Source organism: Typopeltis vanoorti, chromosome 3 (genome assembly GCF_054136105.1).
Source record: "Typopeltis vanoorti isolate ZY-2024b chromosome 3, IOZ_Tvanoo_1.0, whole genome shotgun sequence".
Taxonomy (NCBI): Eukaryota; Metazoa; Arthropoda; class Arachnida; order Uropygi; family Thelyphonidae; genus Typopeltis; species Typopeltis vanoorti.
The window spans coordinates 24,365,986-24,393,955 of record NC_143551.1 but is presented as its reverse complement, the minus strand read 5'-3'; the positions used below and the strand labels follow the sequence as shown (position 1 = coordinate 24,393,955).

Here is a 27,970-nt window from a genome sequence, read left to right as displayed (position 1 = left end):
ATATTCCTGAAACAGTCAGCAGGAAGTTTGCTTATGCAGATGATCTAGTTTTGGCGATCAGCGACAAGTCTATCAAAAGAACTGAAGAAATATTGACAAATGATCTGTCGGCTTTATGGCAGTTCTATAAAAAATGGAGATTAACACCAAATTCTGGTAAAACCGAATATTCTTGCTTTCACCTAAACAATAGCCTTGTAAATCAAAAACCAGAGATATATGCTGATGGAACATTAATTTCGTTTAATCCGACACCTAAATATCTGGGAATAATTCTGGATAGAACTCTGACATATAAACAGCATATGATTAATATCGCTGCTAAAATTTGCACCAGAAATAACACTAGGGCTCAAGTGTCACAACTCTGTGGTGCACTGCAATGTGACTAGTTTACGGTGCAGCAGAGTATGGTGCTCCTGTCTGGCTCAATAGTTACCATGCCAATAAATTAGATACTCAACTTAACTCCATTCTGCATTTAATAACAGGTTGCATTAGGAGTACACCCTTACAATGGCTCCCCAGTTTGAGCCATATTGCTCCTCCGGAACTGCGACAACAGGAAGCTTTGCTTTGTGAATATAAAAGAATTTTAAATAACCAAAATCTCCCAATACATGAATTTATTCCAGATGCTTTATCTAATAGACTAAAATCCAGAAGACCTACCATAAAAACAGCCTGTAATCTTCTTAGCCAGAATGACAGTATGGTGAGTGGGTGGGATGTACTGTGGTCCCAAGCAATATCACCTGAATTTTGCAATCACATAAACATCTTCCAAAAACCATCTGGATTTGACCTGCCCAGGAATATATGGGTGACGGCTAACATGATTCATACAGGCCATGGTATATGTGGAGACTTACATTCAAAGTGGGGTAAGATACCAAATCCCCACTGTCCCTGTGGAGCTGAGACCCAAACCATTTACCATATAATACAGGAATGCAAGCTGACAGCATATCCAGGTGACTTTAAGGATATCTTTGTCCTATCCCCAGAGGCGATCGACTGGATCAAAAACCTAAATGTTAAAATATGACTAATCTGTCTTATGCTTGTCATAAATTTCATATTTGTATTTGCCTGAATGTAGACTTTTTTTTTATGTGTATCTTATCTATACTCATGTGTATTATATCTTATTGTCTTTTAACCATGTGTACAAGCCATATGATAAATAAATAAATAAGAGAGAAGTACAAGGCTAACATAACTGGTGTTATCAAAACAAAGAAAATAAAAATGGGTGAGATTCTTCTAAATAACAAATACAAGATGTTACATTCTGGTTATAATGATCATGGAAAGGCAAGGGTAGCTCTAACAACAAAAGTATAGATAATAACCAGCAATAAACTTTAATGAAAAGCATAGATATTTCATACTAAAATTTCATGTCTGTAAATTATGTTAGTATTAATTAATAATCAGACATTTGATATTTAATTTCTTGCTCTGCTGTTTAAATAGCCATCAAGGAGCAACTATTACTTTGTCAGATACCTTCTGTAATGATTCAAAAAATATGACTATTTTTTCATTAGTAGAACCTTCTATAGGACCATAGGCACAACTAAGTCTCATTGTCTAATTCCCCATTTTGATGTTTGCTCACACCAATCTATTTTATACTGCTTGCCATTCAAAAAGATTATCCTCGAGTTTAGACTGTTAATTTCAGTACAAAATATCTGAGCTTTCCATTAAACTCTATTTCTGTGATCATCGTGGGTTTTCTTTTGTTTGTTTGATTGTTATGACACATGTACCATTAAAGAGTAGTTCTAGTCAGTGCCATAGCTAGCTTTTCGTAGGCCCTGTGCGAGATTTTATTTTGCCCCCCCCCCCTCTTTTTTTTTTTTTTTTTGGAAAAAAAATAAAAAAATAAAAACAGTAGAAACTGATCGGTTAATTTTTAACTTTAACCAAAAACATTATGAACATTATGGAATCAGTCCCTACAGCAGCAAAATTTAAAATTTGAAAAAGAAAATATAATACTGATTTTTTTTTTCTTGATACTCCATTTCAAGCTCCCCCTCCCATCCTGGGCCATGTGTACTTGCCTAGTTATGGCACTGGTTCAAGTATTCAACACTAAATACAAGGATAATCTTCAAAATGGCAGGCAATATAAATATAGTAAATAATAATATAGAAAATGGCATCCCTTATCTGCTCCACTAAAGACCAACCACTTCCCCTAGACCTACCTGTTGTATATCAGGTCCCTTGCAGCTGTAAGCTGTCCTACTTTGGCCAAACAGGCAGGACAGTGAATATCAGAATTTCAGAACACAAGGACTACATCTGTTTTCACCAGTATAGCCACTCTGGTCTTGCAAACCATGCTCTGGATACACGCCACAGAATAAGGTGGAAGAAAGCCACAATAATACAAAGTAGCAAGTTCAAGTTTGAAAGACTTTTCATAGAATCAGTCTCAGCCCTAAGAAACATGCCAAACTTCAACAAATTTGGTTGCATGAGACTGCCCCAAATTTGGGAGACATACATCGTGAGACCTTCAGCCCAACGGCCAAGAATACCTACATAGCCTGCTAGGGGGCACCATCAGGACTTTTAGGAGAAACGATAGCTTCTTGCTTCATCCTCATTTGCTGTATGTAGTGCCTGCGTGCACATGTCTTTATTGTAAGTTCCTTGAAAATGGCAACGTGACATTGCCGAAATATTGGAAATATATATGAAAGTTTAATTTAGATTCTATTGAAAGTTGTGAATTCCTTAAGTCATTTAATAATTATGTATAACCAGCATATAAGTCGTTCTACAGGAATTAATATAAAATAGAATGATGTGGGCAAACATCAAAATAGAGAAATGGACAATGAGACATATTTGTGCCTATGACCCCACAGAAAGTTCTACTAATGAAAAATTTTTTGAGTTCATTACAGAAGGCAACTGACAAAAAAAGAAGTTGCCCCTTAATGAAGATGAACAGCAAAGAAGGAAATGAATACCAAACATAAAAATGTCTGATTATGTAACTAATGTAATTCACAGACAGGATGAAATAACGTCATTCAGACAGCTTAAATTCCAGAATTATATAATGTTCTAACCCACATCTCTAAAAAATTTGACAAGAAAGCATCTCATAAATCCAAAAAAAATTTTATGCAAAAATTTGATAAGTAGACAGAGTAAATCTTTCACTCCTCAGCCTAGAAGCAAATGGTTTCTAAATTTGTCTCATTTTAAACTCAACCAAGATGAAATTAATGCTATCTAGAGGACATGATTTTGCCGTCACTCTAAAGGAACTTCCTTATGTGGAGTTCATGCTGGAAATTGAAAGAAACTACATGATCTTTCTCCTCAATTCAGATAGTAAATTATATGTTGAAGTGGCACATTTTATAGTGAAAAATTACCAACTTTAAACACTCCTACATATATGTAAAGATATAAACGCTCAACATTAATTAAAAAATAATCATATTACTTTCTCTAAAGCAGATAAGGGAAACTGCACAATAATCATGAATTCATCAAAATATAATCATAAGATAATTCCTCCAAATCAACTTCCTACATCTTCGAGATTGTTCTACCTATCTCTAGAGAACCCACCAAATCACAAACAAATAAATTAAATCAGTTGCTAGACAACACTAATTCACTTGATGTCATCAAAATAGTTAAAGATTTTTCATGCCATAATGACTAAATGGACTACCAAAAAGTACATAAAATGAAGATTCCTTTGTGGCCAATGGTCGTTTGTATTGGTTGTCCTACTTATGAATTGTCAAAATTTCTATCCAACCTGTCTCTAATCTAATTGAAAAATCAACTTCCTACAGTAAGAATACTACAGATTTAATCTATAAAGTGAAAGACTTCTATCTTTGCAGATTTGACATATAGTGAGCTTCGGCACTGTTACTCTCTTTGAGTTTGAATAGTTATTTCTAATGTTCCATTAGAAATAACTATTCAAACTGCTCTCTAAGCATTTTTCAGCTTTGTCTTAAATTATTTAACTTTACTATGAGCTCTAGATACTTCTCCTTGTAAAATAATCAACAAACCCCGCCCCTAACACTTGGTTTTGTTATGATGATATGTTTGTTTCACCAAGCTCCAATGAAAAATCAGAATTTTAACTAAAATTGACAGCCTTTGCCTCTGATTAAAATTTATGTTAAAAAAGGAAAAATAAATAAATGATGCAGTCCTTCCTTTCCTAGATTCATATGTAAAGACAGAAGATGATTTCTTTGAGCTTTTCTATTTATAAGAGGTCTAATCTCATGGAAATATACATTCCCCAGGACTCAATGCATCATCCTTCACAAGACACAAAAATTTGGAACTGTTAAGATTCTTGTTTGCAGGATACAACATCTGCTCTTCTGAAGACAATATCCGACTACAGCTACAAAGCATTAAAGACAACCTTATACTTAATGATTATTTTTCATGAAAATTACATCTTAGATAATTATTGTCCTGTAATAGATCATCATCAGAGATCTTTGTAGGAAAAGAAACTTGCACAAGATTATGGTCTGAGTTTCAAACAGAAGAGATGATTATCTACAATATATTTGGAAGGAGAAATGATTAAGAAAAGATCAAGTGCATTAGGAAAGTGGACTGAGTCATCTAGCATTGACTGGTAGACAGATCATTTGCATTAAGTGACTGTTTATAGCAAATATTTCGACATCTCTTCTCACCTGGTTGGTCAAAATTGAAAGGGAGAAGCCATTTTGGAGTTGTGAACATTGATGTCACCTAGGAAAATTATATATTTGTGTGACAACTTATGCATATATGATTTTTTTTTCAAATATATTTACGGTAATCAATGTGTAGCAAGGTATTATTAAAATGAAAATGGAAATTTATTGGGGAATTTAAGTGAAATTTATGCCATTTACAACTTTTAAATACATTTAAAATTGAATAAAATTAAATAAGTGAAGATTTTACTTTCACATTAAATTACATTAAGTTTCTCACAAAACTACATAACATGCCTGCATACAAAATTCTCATACTGTGCACTGAATTATGAGTTAAAAATTTACACACAAATTTTGATGTTAGAACTCTAAATTTTAAATGAATTCTTTCAACTAACCATTAAGAAAATTACAGAATGTGCAAACATAATGTTTTCGACACTTTTGAATGATGGTTTTATGAAGGGCTTTCTTCTGTAGATAAGAAAGGCCAGGTCTCTTCAGCTGATCTAGAAACTTTTTCTGTTCATCTGGATGAAGCAAAACCCGACTGCAGTTCTACATTAAAAAAAAACACAATTTATCAGGGCTCCAGAAATACCATTTAAATCTTACTGGTCACAAAAAAATTTACTTGCTAGTTAAAGCTATTTACTTTTAAGTTAATATATACAGGGTGTTCGGGATAAATTTGACAGTTTCATAAGGAAAAAGAAAATCTTCTTTGTATCTATTAAATTTAATGAATTGACAAAAAAACATTACAGGCAGAGTTAATTACAATACTATCAACAAGATTTACTCAAAATAACCACCATTAGCATCGATCACAGCTTCAATTCTGCTTCGGAACCTCGAACAAGCTGATGCTACAGTCTCCCTGGGAAGGGCCGCAAAAACTGTTTTAATTTTATCCATTAACTGGGCTTTTGTATTACTGGAAGTGCGATTGGTGTCTTTTTCAACTGCGCCCCATACAAAATAATCCATGGGGTTAAGGTCTGGGGAGTTTGGAGGCCAAACATTTGGACTGGTGAAGTCGTAGAAATTTTCAGACAACCATTTTTGACTTTTCCCAGAGGTGTGGCAAGGGGCCGAATCCTGCTGCCATACATACGGCCTACCATTGGCTACCCTTGTTATCCAGGGCTTGACTACAGTTAGCAACTCCACGAACAAAGCCCGAATTCCAATGCCAGGGTTCTTCAACACCTGTTCCTGCAGATTTGCGAGGAATTCTGCTGTACGAACGCAATCAGATCGTCTGCTAGGGATCTTTCTTCTTGCTACATCCTCGTAGTCACCATTGCAAGTCTCTAGTTCATGCCTGATTGTTTTTACTGTATTCAGGGAGCATTGGGCAGCAGTCGTAATATCCTTATTTTGATGGCGGGCACGAATCATCATGATACAAGTTATTCTCTTCCATGATTCAGGTGGGTTCCAGCTATCCATCCTTTCTGACATCTTGTATATGAATGAAGAAGGGTCCAAACTTTTAAATGAAGAGAAGTGTGTGTTAATACATGTAACTTACGGAAAAATATAATTAATTATAAATATGTCAAATTTATCCCGAACACCCTGTATATACTGTATCTGTATTATTATATCAAGATGATATAAAATATAATTTTATTAGAATATTTATTTTATATATATATATATACACACATACACATAAACATACCAATACATACCATATTTACTTAAATATAACTCGCACTTTTTTCTTCAAAATTAAATTTGAAAAATCGTGGGGGGGGGGAGTTCGACCACACCTCCTCGTGTGCCCCCCCCCCCGGACCCTTGAAGCTTTTGACCAAATTTCCTAAGGTCCGATTTCAAGGTGACAAACGTGGCAACGGCACCCAATTTTCCAAAGGAAGAGTCATAGAAAGAAATCAATCAATGCTACCATGTCCAGGGCAGCCAATGAGTCTGGGGCTGCAGTCTGGGCTCCTGATGATAAATATGCTATGAGGACTCATATTAACATTTTGCAACTGAATATCAATGGTACTCAGAGAAAATGGATGAACTTAAATACATGCTTAAAAACAATATCCATATTGCTTTTGGGGGGGGAAAAAATCCATATTGCTTGTCTACAAGAAACAAAACTGAACAAAAATCTCTGAACTTTGGCATCAAAGGATACACAGTTCTTAAGAAGGATAGAGATGAAAGAGCAGGTGGGGGACTTGCTATCCTTTTGAAGACCTCAGAAATCAAATTCAAAGAAATCACTCTAAATCAAGATTTAAATAATAACAGTTCGACAGAAGCTCAAGCTGTTGAAATACACCTACCAAACCATTCTATTTCAATCACAAACGTCTACCACCGTGATAATACAAATATTGATACAGACATCATTGAAAAGCTAAGCGAAGCTCCAACCATCATACTTCATAACCTAAATGCAAAAAGCCCAACGTGGGGCTCCCCCGATTTAGACCATAAAGGTCAACAATTGGAAGACCTCTTTACAGATTTAGACCTCACAACAATTAACAATGGATGGAGCACCAATCTCTCTAAAACTATGGGAACTGAATCTGCTATTGACATCACAGCTATTAATTATAGCATTGCATCAAGTGCACAATGAAAAAGTTTGGGAAATGCCATCAGTGACCACAGACCCATAATAACAACACTAAACTTAAAGACTGATCAAGAACAGCAAATCAAAAGGACATGAAACTTCAGAAAAGCCGAATGGACAAGGTTTACATGTTTACTCAAATCTTGGAGAGCCTCTGTCAAGATGAACCTGTCTCTGGAAACCCTGACAGAAAATTACACATCCTTACTTCACACATCAATAAAGCTGCCAAAGCAACAATACCAAGAGGCAAATGGAAAAATACCTGGATATCATACTGGAAAGATCACAATATTGATTCAATGATTACAGAAAGAGACAATATCAATGAACAATTCAGAATTAATAAAACTGATGAATCCAGAAAGAAATTAATGGACATAACACACAAAATAGAGCAGGAAATTTGGAAGTGCAAACAAGAGAAATGGACAGAGCTTTGCAGTAACCTGGACCCAAGAAAAGACAACCAACACTGGAACATTATTAGAATCCTAGACAACAATATCAAAGAAGAGAACCAACAGAAAACAAACTTCATCATAAATGCTGGGAAACAAGCTATTACAGATCAAGAAATTGCAAACACACTGGCAAAAACCTATTCAAACAACTCCAAACTTCAGTATAACAGAGAGGACAAGACCCTCAATAAACTCACAAGTAAAATACTAAAATAAGCAGGAACATACCAAACTAATGACATCTTCTCCGAAGAATTTACACTAAGTAAACTAAATTCGTCAATTGAGAAAACTGCACCTAATAAATCTCCTGGTAATGATCTTATCTTTGGTCATATGGTCAAAACACCTTGGCGAAAACACCAAAGAACAAATTCTGGGCATTCTCAATACCTCTTGGAGAAACAGGCAAACTTCCAAAAGAATAGAAAAAATCAGTTATTGTACCATTTTGAAACCTGATAAAAATGCTGCAGAATGTCAAAGCTATAGACCTATCGCATTAACTAGCATATTCTGTAAAATTACTGAAAGAATCATACACTCCAGGCTCATGCACTGGCTGACAAAAAAATAAGAAAATTAACTACTACCAAACTGCCTATAAAGCCCGTCATTCGACCACAGATCAATTATTCCACTTCTGCCAAACAATAATAGACTCATTTCAGGAAAAACCAACAAAAAAGACAACTGCCATATTCCTTGATATGACTGCTGCTTTCGATCATGTTGGGATCAAAAAATTAATACAAACAGTATATGATATTGGAATTAGAGGAAGTGCTTTAATCTGGATATTGCTGATTTCATTAGAGGAAGAAAGATCAAGGTTAGAATCAATGCAGCAATATCAAGAGAGCAGAGAACCTGGGCTGGTGTTCCCCAGGGCTCAGTACTCAGTACCTTACTATTCCTTTTATATGTCAATAACATTCATCCCTACCTTACAGAAGACACAAAAGTAGCTTGCTATGCAGATGATATAGCCATCTGGCACACTAGTGCTAAAATCACAGAATCAGAGGAGATTCTAAACAAATCCATGAAAGGATTAGAAAAATGGTCAGATGACTTAAACTGAAAATCAACCCCGACAAAGCTAAACTAAGCACCTTTAGTACAGACAGGAAAAATAGACATTCCTACAATCCCAAAGTCATAATTAACAACAAGCTAATTGAAAAAGTCACGAATCCAAAATACCTTGGTATTACGCTTGATCAGGAATTACGTTTTGCACAATACATCTCTAACACTTCCAACAGAGCTCTAAAAAAATTAAATATACTGAAAAGACTTTGTGGAACAAATTGGAGTGCAAAGCCAAAAATCCTCAAAACTACTTACACTATACTAATAAGGCCGATAATGGAATATGCAGCACCTATCTGGTCACTTTCGGCCTCATCGGTAAAGGAAAAATTAGACAAAATACAAGCAAAAGCATCCAAGATTATCATTGGTGCAGTCTCATCCACTAACAACATCAGAGCCCAACAGGAATGTGGGCTCGACCTGCTGGAGGACAGACGAAAATTTGCCACCATAAAATTCATAAATAATATCAGAAGCTACCAAAGCGATCATATCTCCCTAATAAAAACTTATGAACATTGGAATAAAAAATGCAACTTCACAGATCATCAACTTTACAATATGATGACACTATCAACAAGGAAATAGGTCTTGATCAACTAAATGCCCACATAAAGAACCTCTATTTTCCAGTCCTTTACCTCCAAATACCTCCATAAATCTAAACCTTACCAAACTCTGTACAAAAAAAGAATCAAAAGAAATGCTCAAAGAAAAAGGCCTAAATACTATCAACCTTCTTTCATCCTCCAAACAGGTTATTTGTGATACCGATGGATCGTCAGACACCAATATGATTAATAGAGGTGCTGGTGTTCTCCTTCTACTCCTGAAAGGTGAAAAACTTTCAATAAAAGTTGGATCTGGGAGAATAGCTTCCAATTTTACCAGCGAACTTTAAAACCTACTTAAAATTATCATCATCTTAACAATCTGAGGAAATTATAATTTACAGTGACTCAAGATCAGCTATGCAGACAATCAAAAATGGCAATACCAAGCTCGCACAAGACACCCATAAACTCTTAAATCAAATAAAGTGTTTAGGAAAAAGTTGCATTTTACGATGGATTCCTGATCATGATTACAATGAAGCAGCTGATAAATTAGCAAAAGAGGCCAGAGAACTCAACCAAGAAACTTGCATGATAACTCTTGCTGATGCTAATGCACTGAATATTGTATTCCCCATTTTATCTTTTATCTTTTCTGCATATTGTCTGCATATTACAACCTCAAGCTTTCAATATATCAATTAACAATTCTATTTCTGTTAACATTTCTCCATTGCCCCCCCCCCCCCATAGATGGCATCCTAGAATAATTTGATCTGAATGTGTGCCCCTCATTTTACAGTTTAAAAAGTGCTTTCCCCACATAAATTTTAACAAGTGAAACCACAGCAGTTCTTAAGAAGCTTAATATCACTGCAAAACTTAAAGGCTTGTACATGGTTGATGTTTGATTTGAAAAAAAAAAAAAAAAAAAGACCGGTTTTTTTTTTTGTTTTTTTTTGCAGCTCTAGACTAGACATCACAAACACCAAAAATAAATAAAAAAAATCTTCTGTGTGATTTTTGCTGCCAATGGTCACATGCTCACTGCATAAAAATTGACTCGGTATACAAATTTGCCATGAACCTAAACCACTGTGTCTCTTCTGTCCACTGTGCCTACCTTCAATAAAACGTTCTTGAATTTGGGAAAATGCACTGAAAGCCTGAAACAGCACCTCAATGCTATCGAAGAAACTCCCCCACAAAATGAAATCAACTGAATCCAAAATAAAATAGATTTGTGATCAGCACCTTGACAAAAATTCACCTGCCACTAATACCAGCCTGCTCTATAGCCTCATCAATTGAGACCAAAAACAAACAAAAACTGCAATGCCATTCTCCTAAATTTCCATGCCAAAAGTAATGAGACACTACACTAAAGAGCAGCATCACCAAGCTATCCAAAAAAACATGATTTAGATCTCAGAAAAATCACTAGATGTAACCACTCTGAGTCCACAAACAAAAGAAGGGGGAATGAACTTTCCATAACAAGTGAAAGTAACCCATGACATACCAGCAAGAGCATCAGCACAGCCTAACCTTACTTTCAGCTAGTGCAAACAAACAAGGATATCAAGTTTGCCAACAACTGAAAGAAAAACAACAAAGAAGCAATGAAATGCAGAACATCATCAACAAAAAAAAAAAAGAATTCTATTGCAAAAATCTAATGCTACTAATAGCCATCTTGAAAACCAAAGTACTGCACAGGAAACATGTATAACCCACTTGGTCAACAAACCCCACAGAGCCTTCAGGATCCACTTGACAAATATACATGGTCTCAGCTTCAATCTCAACAGTGTCTACTTCCATATATAGTCTACAATACCCTCACCTACTTTATCTGACAAATCTAAATATCAGCCTCTCCAAACACTACCCCATCTCAACTTTCCTGAGATGGGGTAGTGTTTGGAGAGGCTGCTCACTCTGCAACTGCTTTTGACTCAAGCATGGCATGCATACATTCACTCTGATATACCATGCTACACAACATTCAATTTAGAATCTCCCAACTATGATATTCTTTGGCTGAAAATCTCTTTGCCTGACTCCATCAAATTTATATAATATCTCTGTCATTCCCCAATACCACCAACCACTCTGATCTTTTTGACTTCCTCTCCTTAAACTTTGATGTCCTTCAATTCAACTTTCCCAATTGTCAGATTATCTTCCTCAGAGAGATTAATATTCACAATGCCAACTGCCTTTCCATCTCAAACTACACAGACCAAGCAGATAGAGAGTCAAATGACCTTACACAAATTGTTCACATGCCCATCAGAGTATCAGATAACAAACCCACTCCAAACACTCTGGACCTCTTCCTCATTAAAGATCCCACCAAATATACTATGAAGGTAATTTAGATAATTTAGACTACAACCTTGTGCTTATCTCTTCTCCTAATGAGCAACATCAACATAGCCATTCCCAACCAAGAGTTGTCTGGCATTATAAGAACAGCAAGCGGGACAGTCTCTGTTACTTACTCTGTCCAAAAAGGAACCAAATTTTTCGAAAATAGGCGAAATTAGTGGCACCACCTGTTGTGTCTTTTTCTTGTCAAAAGCGGCAACCTTCATTAGTGTTGTGTCAACTGTTTATGATATTTGTTTCATTAGAAGCCAAGTTATAGTGCAAAGAGTGATGTGTTTGGACGAACGGTTGGAAAATGAGTTTCAAACAGAGAACTGCAATTGACTTTTGTGTTAAACTTGGTAAAAGTTTTACCGAAATGCATCAAATGCTTCAAAAAGCATATGGTGATGAATGCTTATCCCATACTCAAGTTAAGAGTGGTTTAAACGATTTCAAAGTGATCGTGAGATGCTTGAGGATGACAAAAAGCCGGGCCATCAAAAAACTGGACTGAGCGAAGTTAACATCCAAAAAGTACATGATTTCATCAAAGAAAACCCGAAATCATCCATGAGCTTGATTGAAGATGAATTGGGGATTCCAAAATCAACTGTGCACAACATTTTGAACGAAAGTTTGGGCCTTCATAAATTGAATTCGCGATTTGTTCCCCACGAGTTGACCGACGACCAAAAAATGTATCGAATTGAACACTGCAAGGACCTCATTAAAACCGCTCGTAAGGACTCAAACTTCCTTGAAATGATCATTACGGGTGATGAAACACGATGTTTTGAGTATGAGCCCGAAACAAAGCACCAGAGTGCTGAGTGGAGACCACCAAAACAGGGGCATCTGAAAAAAAGTCGCTTGGAAAAGTCAAAAGTAAAGACAATGCTGATTTGCTTCTACGATTCCAAGGGCATTATCCACAAAGAATTCATTCCGCCTGGTCAAATGATCAATGGTGAGTTTTATCTCGAAGTTTTGAAGCAATTGATAGTGAGAATTCGTCATGTACAGCATGAATATCGTGATGCAGGCAGCTGGTCACTTTTTGCACGATAATGCACCAGCTGATCGTTCGAACATTATGAGACAGTTTTTGAGCAAAAATCAAGTTTGTGTGTTGGATCACTCGCCGTATTCACCTGATTTAGCACCCTGTGACTTCTTTCTCTTCCCCTGACTTCATTTGCTGATGAAAGGAAAGCGATACGACACCATTGAAAACGTTCAAGTAGCAGTAACCATGACCCTCAACAGTATCCCAAAAACTGATATAAAAAACTCACTTAATGAATTAATTGACCATGTCAAACAGTGTATCAAAGCTGAGGGAGAGTATATTGATTGAAATAAATGATTTGAATAATTATAATTGGCCTGTTTTATTTTCTATCAAAAGTTCGGTTTCTTTTTGGACAGAGGGTATATATACCTCATTCTCTTGGTTGGATTATTGCCTTCAGCTTTTCGACCCAAGCATATGCACAAAATGCATCACCGTTGTAATCCTCACCTGTACAGAAGCATATATTCCTCATTCCATATTAAGTTCCCATCCCCTAAGTAATCCTTAGTCCACCAAAAGATGTGCCAAGACCATATAAATGAAGAACCTAGCATACTGCATCTAGCTATCATCAAGAAGCCAGCCTTTCCTCACTGCAATACCAAAGCCTGAAACAGATGCAAGAAGATCACCAATGTACCAAAACTGATTTCTAAAGAGCTAAATGCAAGAAACTTATATCATGTCCAGATTGCAGTCATGCCCTTTGATCTCTTGCAAAAGCAATGCAAGAGACCAAAGCTATGAAAAATTGGACACAATTTTTGTCCAATGCTACTCTCACGATTACTGCACCTAGCTAGCACTACTGCATCATCCCCCACAGAAAAAAAAAAAATCTCCAGGGATTATACTTCTTCTCAGTTGTATACACTGATGATTTTGGTGTCCCCTCCCCAACCATTCCAAATACTCAATGCTTCCCATAACCTTGCACCAGAAAGTATCAGAAAAATCCTGTTCAAATTAGATAACAAAAAGTTCTCTAGTCCTCAACTGTGATGTGTAATTCTAAAGAACTGCATGCCAGAGTTGATGCTTCTTCTGAGTTGCCATTTTATGCTCTCTTATTCCACTGGTATATGCCCTACTTTCTTAACTGGCACATGTAGTGGAGATATCAGCTCATTCCTAAGGATGATAAATAAATACCATTAAACTACTGCCCAATCTCTCTCTCTCTCTCTCTCTCTCTCTCTCTTCAATCCTCTCCAAAGTAATGGAGAGAGCCATCAACACTCAAACTAATAAATGACTACCAGTATGGATTCCACCAGTGCCAATCAGCAGTGGATCTGCTCACCTCTGGATAAATACTATAGAGAAGTTTGTGAGATATCTCCAAGGCCAGATCTGGCACTTAGGTCTATTACGTAAGCTCCCATAATTTAGTCTATCCCATGACTTCTGCAACAGGGTTGCCAGTTTTCTCATTGGATACCCAATACATGATCGTGGAAGGTTCCATGTCTTCTAAGTATTCAACTAATGCTGGTGGTCCCACAAGGTTCTGTCTTCTCACCACCTTCTATACATCAATGACCTGCTCCAGTTGACTAGCAATCCAATACACAATTTTGCTGATGACAATACATTACACTCCTCCTTCCCACTTGACAAACCTTACACCACACAAACCTCCACAACCTATAGAGCAAGAATCTCCATAACCCTAAATTCTGATCTCCAAACCATTTTTCGGTGGGGGCTCAGATAATCTGGCCAATGTCAATGCCTGCAAAACACAGTTCCACTTCATTTCCCACAAAAAAAAAAAAAAAAAGAGAACCATATTCTCTCAGACAACACTCAGATCTCTAGGCAAGATGAACCTCTTCTCTTTGGTATCACTCTGACACCAAGCCTCTCTTGGCATAAACATATTACAACCTTTGTCTACTGGGCATCTAAAAAGTTAGGATTCCTCTTTGCTCAAGGCATTACTTTATCTCTGAACAGCTATTAACCTTATACAAATCACAAATCCACACATACATCAAATACTGCTCACACATTTGAGGCAGTGGCTCAAGTAAATAATAAAAAAAATAATAAATAATAAAAAAGTAAAAAAAAAAAGTAAAAATACTCTATGCAATATAGAAAAGAGCAATTCGACTGATTAATGACCAACTCGCTCCAACCGCTTTCACATAAGCATTTAATATCTGCTGCATGCATCTTCTACAAATATTTCCATGTCAGATGTTTCATCAGAACTAGCATCAATAATTTCCCCTCTATCTATAACAAATCCACTGAAATGCATGCAGCTGCTACCTAGCATCTCTTCACAGTCCAACTCCTAACCTGCTCCTCTTCTTTCATTCCTACTGCTGCTGCTGCACTCTGGAACAGCCTCTCTTCCTATGTAATTCTCTAGGAATACAATATGCAGGCCTTCAAATCTAATGTGAACAAATTCCTCCTTACTGAAACCTCATTCCATACATGGTACTAATGTGCTATAGGTTAACCAACCAACCTCCTGTGTATGGGTCTAACAGAAGAAAAAAAAATTAAACTGAGTACTATTGCCAGGTAATGATCAGTATTTGCATCAGCTGATGAGCTTTTAGATACAAATGTTTGTATCTAAGAGCTCATCAGCTCTTAGATACAAACATTTCTTATGCATCTTGTGCATATTATTTATTGTTATATGATCTATTTGGTCACTTACTGTTCCATCTGGGAAGGGCTAAGTTCATTTATGGATATTTCTTCTGGGAAAGTATATTCTACTAACTATAAGTCCACTGGAGGATGCAAAGTTAACAGCTCTAATTTCATTGTCATTACTAATATCATGCAGACTATCTGGAGCAAATATTGGTATTTTACCGCTGAAGTTACCCTAATTTCACACCATTCCCAGGTAAGGAATCATACAAAATACATTTTGAAAGAAAGGAAGAAAGAAAGAAATGAAAGAAAGGAGTTCTTTAAAAATGTATCTTCTATCGGTACATAACTACTAATAATTACAACATCAAATAAACAACCAGAAATACAGGTATAAAAGAGGTGATTAACTACTTGTGTGAAGGTTTTTACACATGGTAGGATGTTGTCATGCAACATAAAACAACACCATTTATGAATGTAATTATATGAATTTTTAATAAAGATTTTAATAAAATTCATCAAAAAATTCTATAATTATATGTTCTACTGTAGAATATTATATTATTTTTCTGTAGGTTTAAATGGAGTGATCATCTGATTCTTGTACAGCTAAGATATGAATGCTGTAATTTTCTATCACATCAATAACACATTGAAGAGATCGAGGTTTAAACAAAGTTTTTATATTCCGTGTTTTAACTTGAAATCTGTTGGTCAGTTTCAGTATACTGCCACTGTGAAGTCCAGTTTGTAAACCTAGTGTCTAGTTTCATAACTCATGAATGTTTCATCAATTTTAGATGGGTAGTCAACCCACAGCAACAACCACAATCCTAAAGAACAAGGATGTCTCTCTTAGTCTGGTCACCACCCTTTGACCTGTCTAGCATGGGATGCCCTACCAGAGAAGACATGCTAATAATTTTTAACACTGTTTCAGCATCAACTTGGTGTAATATTTTCTAATATTAATTCCAGTTCATTGACCAATTTATTTTCAAAGGTCACCTTACAGGTGATATTTATCTACATTTCTGCAGAATGTAATCTCCTGCCATATGGCATTGTATATACATCCAACTCTAAGAACTCTACTACATATTTTCCATGCAGTGAAAATACATCTTAGTGATCATTTCCCTGACCAGTGGATCAATCATAATGGTCCACAAAATTGGCCTCCACGCTAAATAAAATTCCTTGGAATTTTGTCTGTGGAGGTGACTGAAAAAGCTATTGGATTTGGCCATAGTCCATATAAAGGACAGTCTTATTGAACTAAATAGGCTGCATAAGGTTGAGGATGTTATTTCTGAGAATCTATTGCAAATATGAATTATAAACTCTAAGTAGTATTCATTGAAAAAATACATTAAGAATTTAGTATTTATTGAATAAATACTATGTCAAGTATATGGCTTTTTTATAGCTTATTATATATGGCTTATTTTTAACTTTGAAAATATCTTTTTATTTTTTTTAATTCAAACAGTCAATCACTCACTGCATGACAGAGAGTTCCATGATGAACAGTTTTTCACTCAAAAAATCCTCTGCCATAAGCCTAGATATGATGCACATCCCTTCTGTATGTCACTGTTCCAAAGGAACAGTGACATACAAAATTTATCACTACTTGCTTATGCTAAATAATAAACATAACACACAAAGGGCACTCTATGTGCCCTTTGTGTGTTGTGTTTATTATTAAAAATATATTTTTACTATAAGAATATATTTTACCTTACAAATGCACTGCAGAATATTAATAGTAGATCTAAAGTATCCTATATGAAAGACTGGCATTGCTAAATCGATGTAACCATAATGACCAATGCACTGAAATAGGTTTTTCCCACAAGTGTCACACTTATCATCCTTCTGACTTGTTCCCTAAAATAGAAGTTCAACAAATATAAAACACAATCAATTTAACAAGAAAATAATAACAGTTTAATTTTTCAGGAAAAATATTATGAAATGAATGTTATTTTCTCTTAGTGGTTTTTAATAGATTTGCAAAAATCATCAACAATCATTGTAACAAATTTTGCATGCCAATGCTTTTTTTTAAGTAGGCATGGAAAGTTTTAACAAAAGAAATAAAGAGGAAAATATATGAAATCATCTGCAAATGAAACCATCTGCAATGAGTCTGACATGAAGGGCTAAAAACTAATATACAGTAGTCCCCCCTCCTTTATATGAAGAGGGATACATTCCAAGACCTCCTCTCCTCCATTAATTACCAAAGATCTGGAAAACTATCATTTGAAGACCTAATAGCCGGACTTCTCTGAATTAACTTTGTATTTATCTGACCCATAAAAGGTACCATATAAGGACATTAGATGTCACTTACAATTTACATTGTTTCTACAATTAGTTTAGTGCTGTGTACCTGTCCCAGTTATCATTGTGCACTGATAAAGCTGAATAGAAAACTAAGGAAATATTAGTCAGTTTAATGAATACATTTTTTTCCTCCTGTTGTTAGTTATACCATTAAGTTTTATTATGGCTGACATCCATTATGTTTTGACCACACTGTCAGCATATTTAAATCACTCTGCAAGCTCTATCCATCATCTTGAATAACTATTACCCTACCCAACGTTGCATCATCATCAGCAAACAACCTGAATATCGCCCTTCAAATTATTTTCTATATTATTAATGTACAAATTAAACAGCAGTGGTCCAAGCACAGAGCCTTGCAACACACCACTAGTCACATGCCTTCTCTTGGGTTCTACTTTTCCATATACTACTTCTTGGTATCTGTCCATCAACCACTCTTTAATCCATATCACCAGTTTCATATCCATTCCCATTTGTTGTAGTCTGCATAGCAGCATTCTATGTGATATCCTGTCAAATGCCTTTATTTTATTCAATAACATTCATATACTTGTGTTTACAGTTCACCTCTGAAAGCTACTCTCAACTTTTGATTCTTTTTAAAAATTATAGATGCCAAGAAATGATATTCTTGGTTTAATCCATTATCCAAGTGAAATGTGAGGTATCTTCACGACTAGGGTACTTGTATATAGAGGCTAAGGACTTCACATCGATTACCTTAGTATCTCATAATACAAAGCGCACATGTTTTGGATGTGTACTACCTGGTCTGAGTAGTGGCCCTTCCTATAATGCATGGCATTAAAGAGGACTGTATGTGGCACTGTTCCAGCATAATTGCTAGAACAATGCAACATACACATACAGATGCTGATATCAGACAACTAATCTCTTATTCATTCCACTAAACTATTATACATCTTTCTCTCTCAACTTGTATCATACAAATGTCTTCATATATAAAGTCCAAAAATATCATATATGAACTTCCTTTATCCAACAATTCATCACTTTATTATAAAACACAAAATCTTTCTATTATTAAATCATGTTGACTGCAGTGGAGAATCCTATGTCTGTCAACTCAATCTTGTATTTCAGTCCTGAAACCTCTCTTATCCTTTTAACCACGACTACAGATATACAGATTGGTTCTATAATTAGAAACCTCTATCTTGTATGTATTTTGCATTCCTAATATCATAAAGAAATATCTTCTTCATGCCAAAATTACATAATCAAATTCCTGCCACGTACCCTCAAGGGGTGTACAGGATATGACAGTACTACATGAAAAAATTACATCTTACTAACTTCCTATCTACAATTTTCCTCCAAATCAGTCTGTTACTTGTCAAGACTCCAACATTATCAGATCTTATATGTCTATCATCTAAGGCACTTTGTACCGTATCAATCCACCTATATCTTGGTCTTCCTCTGGGTCGTTTTCCTGCCAACCTGGCAGAGAACACTTGTTTTGCTAATCTTTCCTCTCCCATTCTATTTAAGTGACCATACCACCTGAGATTAGCTCTGCTAACGCATTCCTGGATGCTGACAATGTCAAGTTCTTTCCTAATATCCTCATTTTTAATATGATATTGCCATTGATGCCATCTATTCATGCCTCTAATCTTTCTCTGCCAAAATTACAATATATTGTAATTTTGGCATCAATTCCCATGTCAGTAAAAGAAGTCAGACTTTTTCCTTTGACTCTACTGACTTTACAGATTGAATTCATTTCATGCTTATAACATAATAAAACCGAACATGCAATTATTTGTAACTTGTTAAATTGTTATTTTTTAATATCAGTACATAAGTTGATATACTTATAGAAATTAAACACAGAAACTAAGACTTATGTGAAATAAATTTTACATTGAAGATTTGTCAGGAAGATTTTTGCCTGCCTTTCTTCACCTAGAAAGGAGCTTTCTCTGCTCAATCTTAATAGCATCTACCAGATCCCATGCTCTTGTGGTTTGTCTAACTTTGGACAGCTGTCAGATCTGCAGCTATCCATTGTCAGAGACATAAATCTTATATCCTTTACCATGAAATGGAACAGTCTGCCCTAGCAGAACATGCCATCGCGACCAAACATAGATTTTTTTGAAAGAAAACTAAGCTTTTACATAAAAGCAGATTCCTCATAGAGTGCTTATATAAAGATAATTGTGAGACTTTTCTACAATGATTGAACTTAAAAGTTCTGATGGCCTTTGGTTATTGCCTTTATGGGCAATAACCAAAGGCCATCCCATAATATTATTACAACAAAAATGATGTAATAATATTATGGGAAATATTATTACATCATGTTTATGCAAATTCCTGATGATTATATTATTGTAATTTTATATATAGAATTGGAAATTTTACTGACCATTTGTTGTCCTATAATGTTATAGTGGTACTTTTTGAAAATTATTCTTTAATTTTAATGTTGTGTTCCATTTTTAATGTACTGAAGATATAAGCAAAAATTTTACAACTATTAAATTTTTTTTTCCGTAAGCTTTAGTTTCTGTGTTTAATTTTTCTAAATTGTTATTCTATTCTTGTTAACTACTCTTACATTAAATATGATTGAGAAATTTGTTTCAATAAGGAAATACCATGATTAGGCATATTTAAATAAATTATAATAACGGAATGATACTCACGTAATATATTCTTTTACTAACATAAATTTTTTGCCTAAGTATTATTACTATTACTATTATTACAGCAAATCCAGGGAGTCATTAGACTCATCGAGGGAGGCCCCAAATCATATTCATCACAACTATTTGACATTCATACAGTATCTATCATACCTCGCCTTAAACTCATTCACTGTCACAGCATCCACTACAGACTCAGGGAGCGCATTCCACTCATTCACTACTCTAAAAGTAAAGAACCCAGCTCTAACACCTTTACTAACCACACTTTTGCCCAGTTTCCATGGATGTCCCCTAGTCCTCCCACAACCAGCCCTGTTCTCAAAAATATCTTCTGAATTAATTTTATAGAAACCCTTCAGTAATTTGAATGTCTCAATCATATCTCCCCTCCTCCGCCTATCAACCAATTTTTGCAACCCACAAATCCTCAACCTGTTCTCATACGGTTCATTCCACAGACCTGCTATCATCTTGGTCACTCGATTCTGGATCCTCTCCACCTCCTCCCCATCAAGAAGAAACCTAGGTGACCAAATCTGAGCACAGTAGTCTAGATGGGGTCTTATCAAGGCTCGATAGAGAGGAACAATAACATGCTTGTCTCTGCTTGTCAACGTATTCTTCAGCAACCAAGTGATTTGATGAGCTGTTTTGGTCACTTTTGCAATGTGTCCCCTAAATTTCAATTCCTTATCCACCAACACTCCTAAATCTCGTGCCTCATCAATTTCCTGGAGCAGGGTTCCACCAATGCAATAACCTGCCGCCAATCTTTTCACCCCAAAATGCATAACCTTACATTTTGCCACATTAAACTGACATCCATTCTCCTTAGCCCAGACCTCCAATCTATCCAAATCATCCTGCAAAATTTTGACGTCATCTGCATTCACTATTGCCCTACCCAACTTCGCATCATCTGCAACCAAATGAACTGTTCCTCTCAGATCATTTCCTATATCATTTATGAACAAATTAAACAGCAGTGGTCCAAGAACAGATCCTTGTGGCACACCACTAGTCACAGGCCGTCTTGTGGACTCTACTCCCGAGTAAACCACTCTCTGATATCTCTCCGTCAACCACCCTCCTATCCATCTCACCAACCCTATGTCCATTCCCATATGCTGCAATTTACTGATTAGAATTCCATGTGGAATCCTGTCAAAGGCCTTGGCAAGGTCCAGTAGAATCACCGTAAACCCATTACCCTTATCCAGTTCAGCCGTCACTGTGTTATAATACGTGAGCAAGTTACTGAGGCATGACCTACCCTTCACAAAACCATGTTGTCCCCAATACAGTATCCCATTTTCTTCTATCCAATCTTGTATTTTCCTCTTGACTATTTTCTCTAAGACCTTGACAATGATTCCTGATATGCTAATCGGTCGGTAATTTACAACAGCAGTCTTGGAACCACCTTAATGCAGTGGAACTATTTTCCCCTCTTTCCACCCGCTCGGGACTAACCCAGACTAAGTATCAAAGGCATCTTCAGTACAAGAATTCCTAATGGTAATCAAACATCAACAGACAATTCCAAAAGGTGCCACCTAAGTAGCTAATGTAAGATATTTTTTTTTTTTAATAAATTAGGAAATTTAATGATCTTTTTTAGTTATCTTACATTAGCTACTTAAATGGCACCTTTTGGAATTGTCTGTTAATGTTCGATTACCATTAAGCATTCTTGTACTGAAGATGCCTTTAATACTCAGGCAAAAAGTTTACTATAATAAAAGAATATATTACATGAGTTTCATTCCATTATTATAATTTATTTAGTTTGAGAAATTGAATCGAATGTTTGTAGTCATTAAAAGTTTTTATTTTCTGCATAAATAATTTCCATTTCTATTATTAATGTTATGCCACTTCTTCAAAATCCAGATGACTAAATCTGTGCATTGTCTAGATGTTATCACACCAAATCTTATACACTAGACCTACCAGGCTCCATTCCAGTTTGCCAAGGCCCTCCTCCCCCACTGAAACAGTTGTCATCTTCACCATCTTTGCAGCATATTCTCCAAACTTCCCTATCAATGATCTCTACAAAATTTCAAGCTGTCTCTACTTCTAGTAGTATAGCTTCACCAGTAGAGCACTGGGCCATGATCTGTCTTTTGAATGGCAAGATTTTGCATTTATGCACATTTAACTAACATCCTCACTCACTTCTCACCTTGCCAGTCTATTCAAACATTCTGAAAGACCTTAACATCAGCAATTACATACAACTCTTCCAAACTTTGCAGTGATGCAAAATATTCAAATATCTTGTCCTCTAGACCATTCCAGTATCATACAGGTTGAGCAACAGTAGCCCGAAGAACAGAGCTCTGCACTATGCTACTTCTCCATAATAATCTACTCCACTTAAGTATTATCCATATCCATTTAATTTAAACACCAGTTTGGAAGGTAGTAGTCTGTCAAACTGCAGCAACTTAAAACCTAGTGGAGAGAGCTAATCTTTGTAACTTTGCTTACCACACTGGTATGTAAAATTTTGTTTCAGGTGACTCGTATATTTAAAGCTACGCCTCTTCTGTTTAATTTAACTTATTTTAGTTGTCTTCTTTAAAGTAAAGCAATAATATTATTATAGGAAAGACTGATAAATGATGTACTGTGGCAATCCACAATAAAAATTATTATTTCAGGAAACTCAGCATTTTATTGCATGATAATTAATTTCTACTTACCAGTACATTTCTAGAGACTCTACACAATTGCAAATTATGCTTCAGATAAAGTCCAAAACTGGGAACTCAAACTTTATGGACTTCCAAAAATTCATGAATGTTCTTTATAAACCAGTAATGGTATCTTAGCTGGTTCAAACACAAGATTTCCAATACTATTTTGTTGCTAACTGTCCATTTGATTAGCTTATATGTGGTATCACTTTTTACAAATATTCCAATGACCAATACATTAGATTTACCACAGAAGGAAGGTTTTCCCCTTTATTATTATTTTTTTATGTTGCTTCTACCTACAAAAGGTTATTCGCAAACCTATACATTTTGTACCAGTGTGGGCTAAGGATGTTTTTTTCTATTTTTATCAATTTTATATATTTTCTTGTATTTTTGTTTTATCTTTTAAATAAAGTAAAAAAAAAGGCCTCCAATAAGCAAAGAAATGGTCTCACACTGGGCAATGAAAATCACCACCCATTCTCAGGACATTCACAAGCATCCATGCTCAAGGTGGGATTCGAAACTGTAGCTTTTTTTTTTTTTTTATGTTGAGCTCATAAACAAGGGTTGGTTAATCAACATATTGTATACTGTATTCCTTGTGAAACACATCAGGAGGGAAGACTGTTCCACAATACAGCAGTAGCAGGGAAATGACCTCTTTGGAGAGCAGGTATGCTAGCCATTCACCCAACTATTTCTCCTGATGCTGTTTTATTATTTGAATTTGCTATTAACTCAAGATATTTTACTTATCAGAGTAAACGCTACAAACAAACTGAAAAAAACTGCAACAGTTTCTCTTACAACAGCTAACTATTATGTGGAACATTTCAAGCAGCCTATCCACCATCTTCCCAAGGCCTTCCATATAGTTCCATTATATGAATGACATTTTTGCATTCATTAACCATCTTCGCAGAGAGTTCCCTGAACTTCACTATCAATGATCACTCCAAGTCTTGTTCTTATGGACTTTCATGTTACTGACAGGCAGGTAGACTTTTTGATGTTAAAAATTATAGTTTATTTAACAATACTGATTACAACACAGAATGATGAGAAAAGAATAAATATTTATTAATTTATTAGCTGATATTTTGCTGGTATTATATTCAGTATCTTCAGATGCACAAGAACAGTTTGTCACAGTACACAAAACAACAACAACAATTTAGTATATGGACAACACAAGGAACTAAAATCCTAATTAGCAACATCTATTATTGGAAAAGAGAGAAAACAAATACGAATTAGATTTTAAAATGACTGTTTCCTAGATCTTTGGTAAATTTATACAGCCAAACTTGAGGTTTTGAGTATGTTTAAAGGCTGCTGCTGATTCTAAAAACAATCTCTCTGACTTATGACTTCTGTGTAGCACTTTTGTTTTCTTCCATTTGATCATGTGTGAAGGAGTATCCAAGCCATAGTCTTCTAGACCCAAATACAATAGTGCTGAATGTATTTTTTAGGTTCATCAGGGCAGATGCAACAGTTCTTCCTGTTTGTCAATATTAAACCAGGTCACAAGGTTTTTTTTTTCTTGCTCTCTGAAGATGCTGGATATAATACCAGCAAAATATCAGCTAATAAGTTAATAAATATTTATTATTTTCTTATCATTCTGTGTTGTAAACAATACTGTTAAATAAACTAATGTACTGCCAACACATAAGCCTTTCCACTCGTTTAATGTTAAAAAGTCCGGAACTCTTCCTTGATGGAAAGATTTTTTTTTACCTCCTACAGAATTAATTCTATCAATTCAAGAATCAAATTAACATTAAAAAATATACAATAATAAGAGCTTTCCTTTTCTAGATATTCTCATCCTAAGATAGCCAAATCTGCATTTTTCTGTCTACAGAAAGAAAACCAATATGAGAAGATACATCAACATTTCTTCACATCATCATCATCCATCTCAAAAGTCTGGAATTATCAAAACCTTTAATCATCATCTGCCCATGTTATGATCCATAGTATCTCTTCTGGAACAAAAACAGAAGCTGAAGTTGAACAAGGAGTTGAAGTTGACCGAATGAATCTACTTTCCTCTCTCTAACAGCTATATCTCAACTCTTATGTGTAAATAATAAACAGACATGGCCTTCATTCTTGTTCCTCTCAGGAAAAACTACAAGAGTTTCTATATTACATCAAAGATTTGTCAAAAAAAAAAAAAATTCTAAGCTTTTGCTACAAGTAGATTTCAATTCCTCCTTTCATCACATTTGCAAATCAGCATCTTTTCTAGTCTCCTCAAAGGATGACTTCCTCCTATTTCCCATCAAAAAAGTATACCACATCTCTTGTTCTTGAAAACTTTCATTTTACTAACAGACAGGTAGATCTGCACTGGTGTGCTCAGAAAAGCACCAAAGTAACATTAAACTCTGTGAGTATGATAAATCTTGCCTTGCCAACACCACACTATTTCTTTCAGACATGGGATTCATTGGAAAAGACAAAGTATTGCATCAAAGTCATTTTTTAATAAAACGATTGTATAAAGAATGTCTGAAACTTTTATTCATCAACCACATTTACAGGCCTGAGACTTTCCCATTGAGTAGTTATCTTACTTAATATCCCTTAAATAATATGCTATTTTTTTTTTTTACATCCAAGAAGATTGTACACATGGAAAGCCTCAGGGAAATAGTAGAAGAAATCAGATAGATTAATTTTGATAAACAAAAGATATAGAAACATTATAAAAGATGTGACACCATATCCAGGAGCAGACTGTGATACAGATCACATATTGTTGTCAACTAAGATAAGGATTAATCTAAAAAAGGTAACTACAGGGAAACGGAACAAATCATGGAACATGGAGCGGCTGAAGATACCAAGTATGGCGAATGAATTCTCAATGAAAGTAGAGGAAGAAATGAACGAGAGAAATATACAAGAAAATTATGATGCAAGTGAAAAATGGAAGATTCTGAAGGAAAGCATAATTACTGCTACAGAATTGCATTTAGTCAAAAAAGAAGAGGAAAGAGAGAAAAGAAAGAAACCATGGATGACGGAAAATATTTTGAGGAAAATAACACAAAGAAGAAAGTTAGTTAATAGTAAAACAGAGGAGAAAAAAAGCAGTATAAAGACTTGAGTAGGGAGATACAAAGAGAGATAAGAAGGAAAAAGGAAGAGTGGCTAGATGAAATAAGTAAATATACAACAGCAAAAGCAGGAAGAAAGGACATAAAAGGTGTTTATAAAAACATTAATATGATGACAGGAAGGAGAAAGATGCTAAGGACTGGAGCAATCACGAATGAAAGAGGTGAAATTCTGATAGAAAAAGAGAAGATATTACAGAGATGGGAAGAATATATAAGTAAGCTTTATGAAGACAGGGAAATAGGAGAAAATCAAAGGAAAGAACATAGTGGGTAGAGACAGTGCATCATGAGGGAGGAATTGAATCTAGCAATTCAAAAGATGAAAGAAGGAAAATCGCCTGGAATAGATGGTATACAGATAGAACTCATAAGGAATATAGGTGAAAAAGGCATGGAAGTGTTATGGCATGGAAGTGTTACAATAAGTTAAACATTATTGTTTAACTTTTATAGTGAACAACTATTAACGGAATTTATGAAGGAGAAGAATTACAAAAGGAGTTTAGAAGATCAATTTTTATCCCCATTCCAAAAAAGACGGGAGTTTTAGACTGTAACAATTTTAGAACGATAAGTCTTATAACTCACACAGCAAAAATTCTGGTGCAAATAATTTTAGAGAGAATTAGGAATAAAATAGAAAAAGAAATGAATGAGGAACAGTTTGAATTCAGAACCAACAGAGGAACTAGAGAGGCTATAACTTGTCTAAGAATTATTGGGGAGAAAACACTAAACCATTGTAGAAAGTTGTTTTTGGGATTTCTAGATTTTGAAAAGGCATTTGATACAGTGAAACATGAAAGGCTTTTTGACATTCTGGAAAATACTGATATCGACTCTTATGACTTGGAAATTTTAAAAAGATTATATTGGTCACAAATAGCATCGGTATGTGTAAATGGAGAGGAAACAGGAGAATTCCCAGTGGAGAGAGGAGTCAGACAAGGATGCAAGTTATCACCATTATTGTTTAACTTTTATAGTGAACAAATGTTTAGAGAGGCACTTGAGGATGTAGAAGAAGGAATAAAAATAAACGAAAGAATCATTAATAACTTAAGATATGCGGATGATGTAGTGGTGATGGCAGAAAGTGAAAATGGGTTACAACAAATTATTCAAAGAATTGAAAACTCTTGTAAAGAGTATGGACTAAGAATTAACACAAAAAAGACCAAGATAATGATAATAGGTAGACAAATAGGAGATAATGTAAAAATAAGATGTGGAGGAAAGATTTTAGAAGAAGTGGAAAGATTTCAATATTTAGGTAGCTTGATCTCAGAGAAAGGAACTTCAGAGTTGGACATTAGAAATAGAATAGGCAAAGCTAAATCGGCATTTATGGAAATTAAGAGAATTTTAATAAACAAGAACACTAAAATAGGCGTTAGAATTGGAATAGTCAAAGCAACAGTTTGGAATATTGCAAGTTATGGAAGTGAGTCATGGACACTCAGAAAGGGAGATATGGAAAGAATTAATGCATTGGAAATGTGGTGTTATAGAAAGATGGAAAAGATTAGCTATACAGAAAGAAT

General features: G+C 35.1%; 1 protein-coding gene across 1 annotated transcript in view; it reads right to left on the bottom strand.

The window, feature by feature from the left end:
* Window positions 1–27,970, bottom strand: part of Polr3A (RNA polymerase III subunit A) — a 427,591-nt gene that overhangs the window by 354,192 nt on the left and 45,429 nt on the right. Inside the window, exons 3-4 of the mRNA XM_090415517.1 lie at window positions 17,280–17,429; window positions 5,129–5,288 (exon numbers count right to left, since the gene is read on the bottom strand). Coding sequence (XP_090271643.1) covers window positions 5,129–5,288; window positions 17,280–17,429 — 310 coding nt within the window. The remainder of the gene's footprint in view (window positions 1–5,128; window positions 5,289–17,279; window positions 17,430–27,970) is intronic.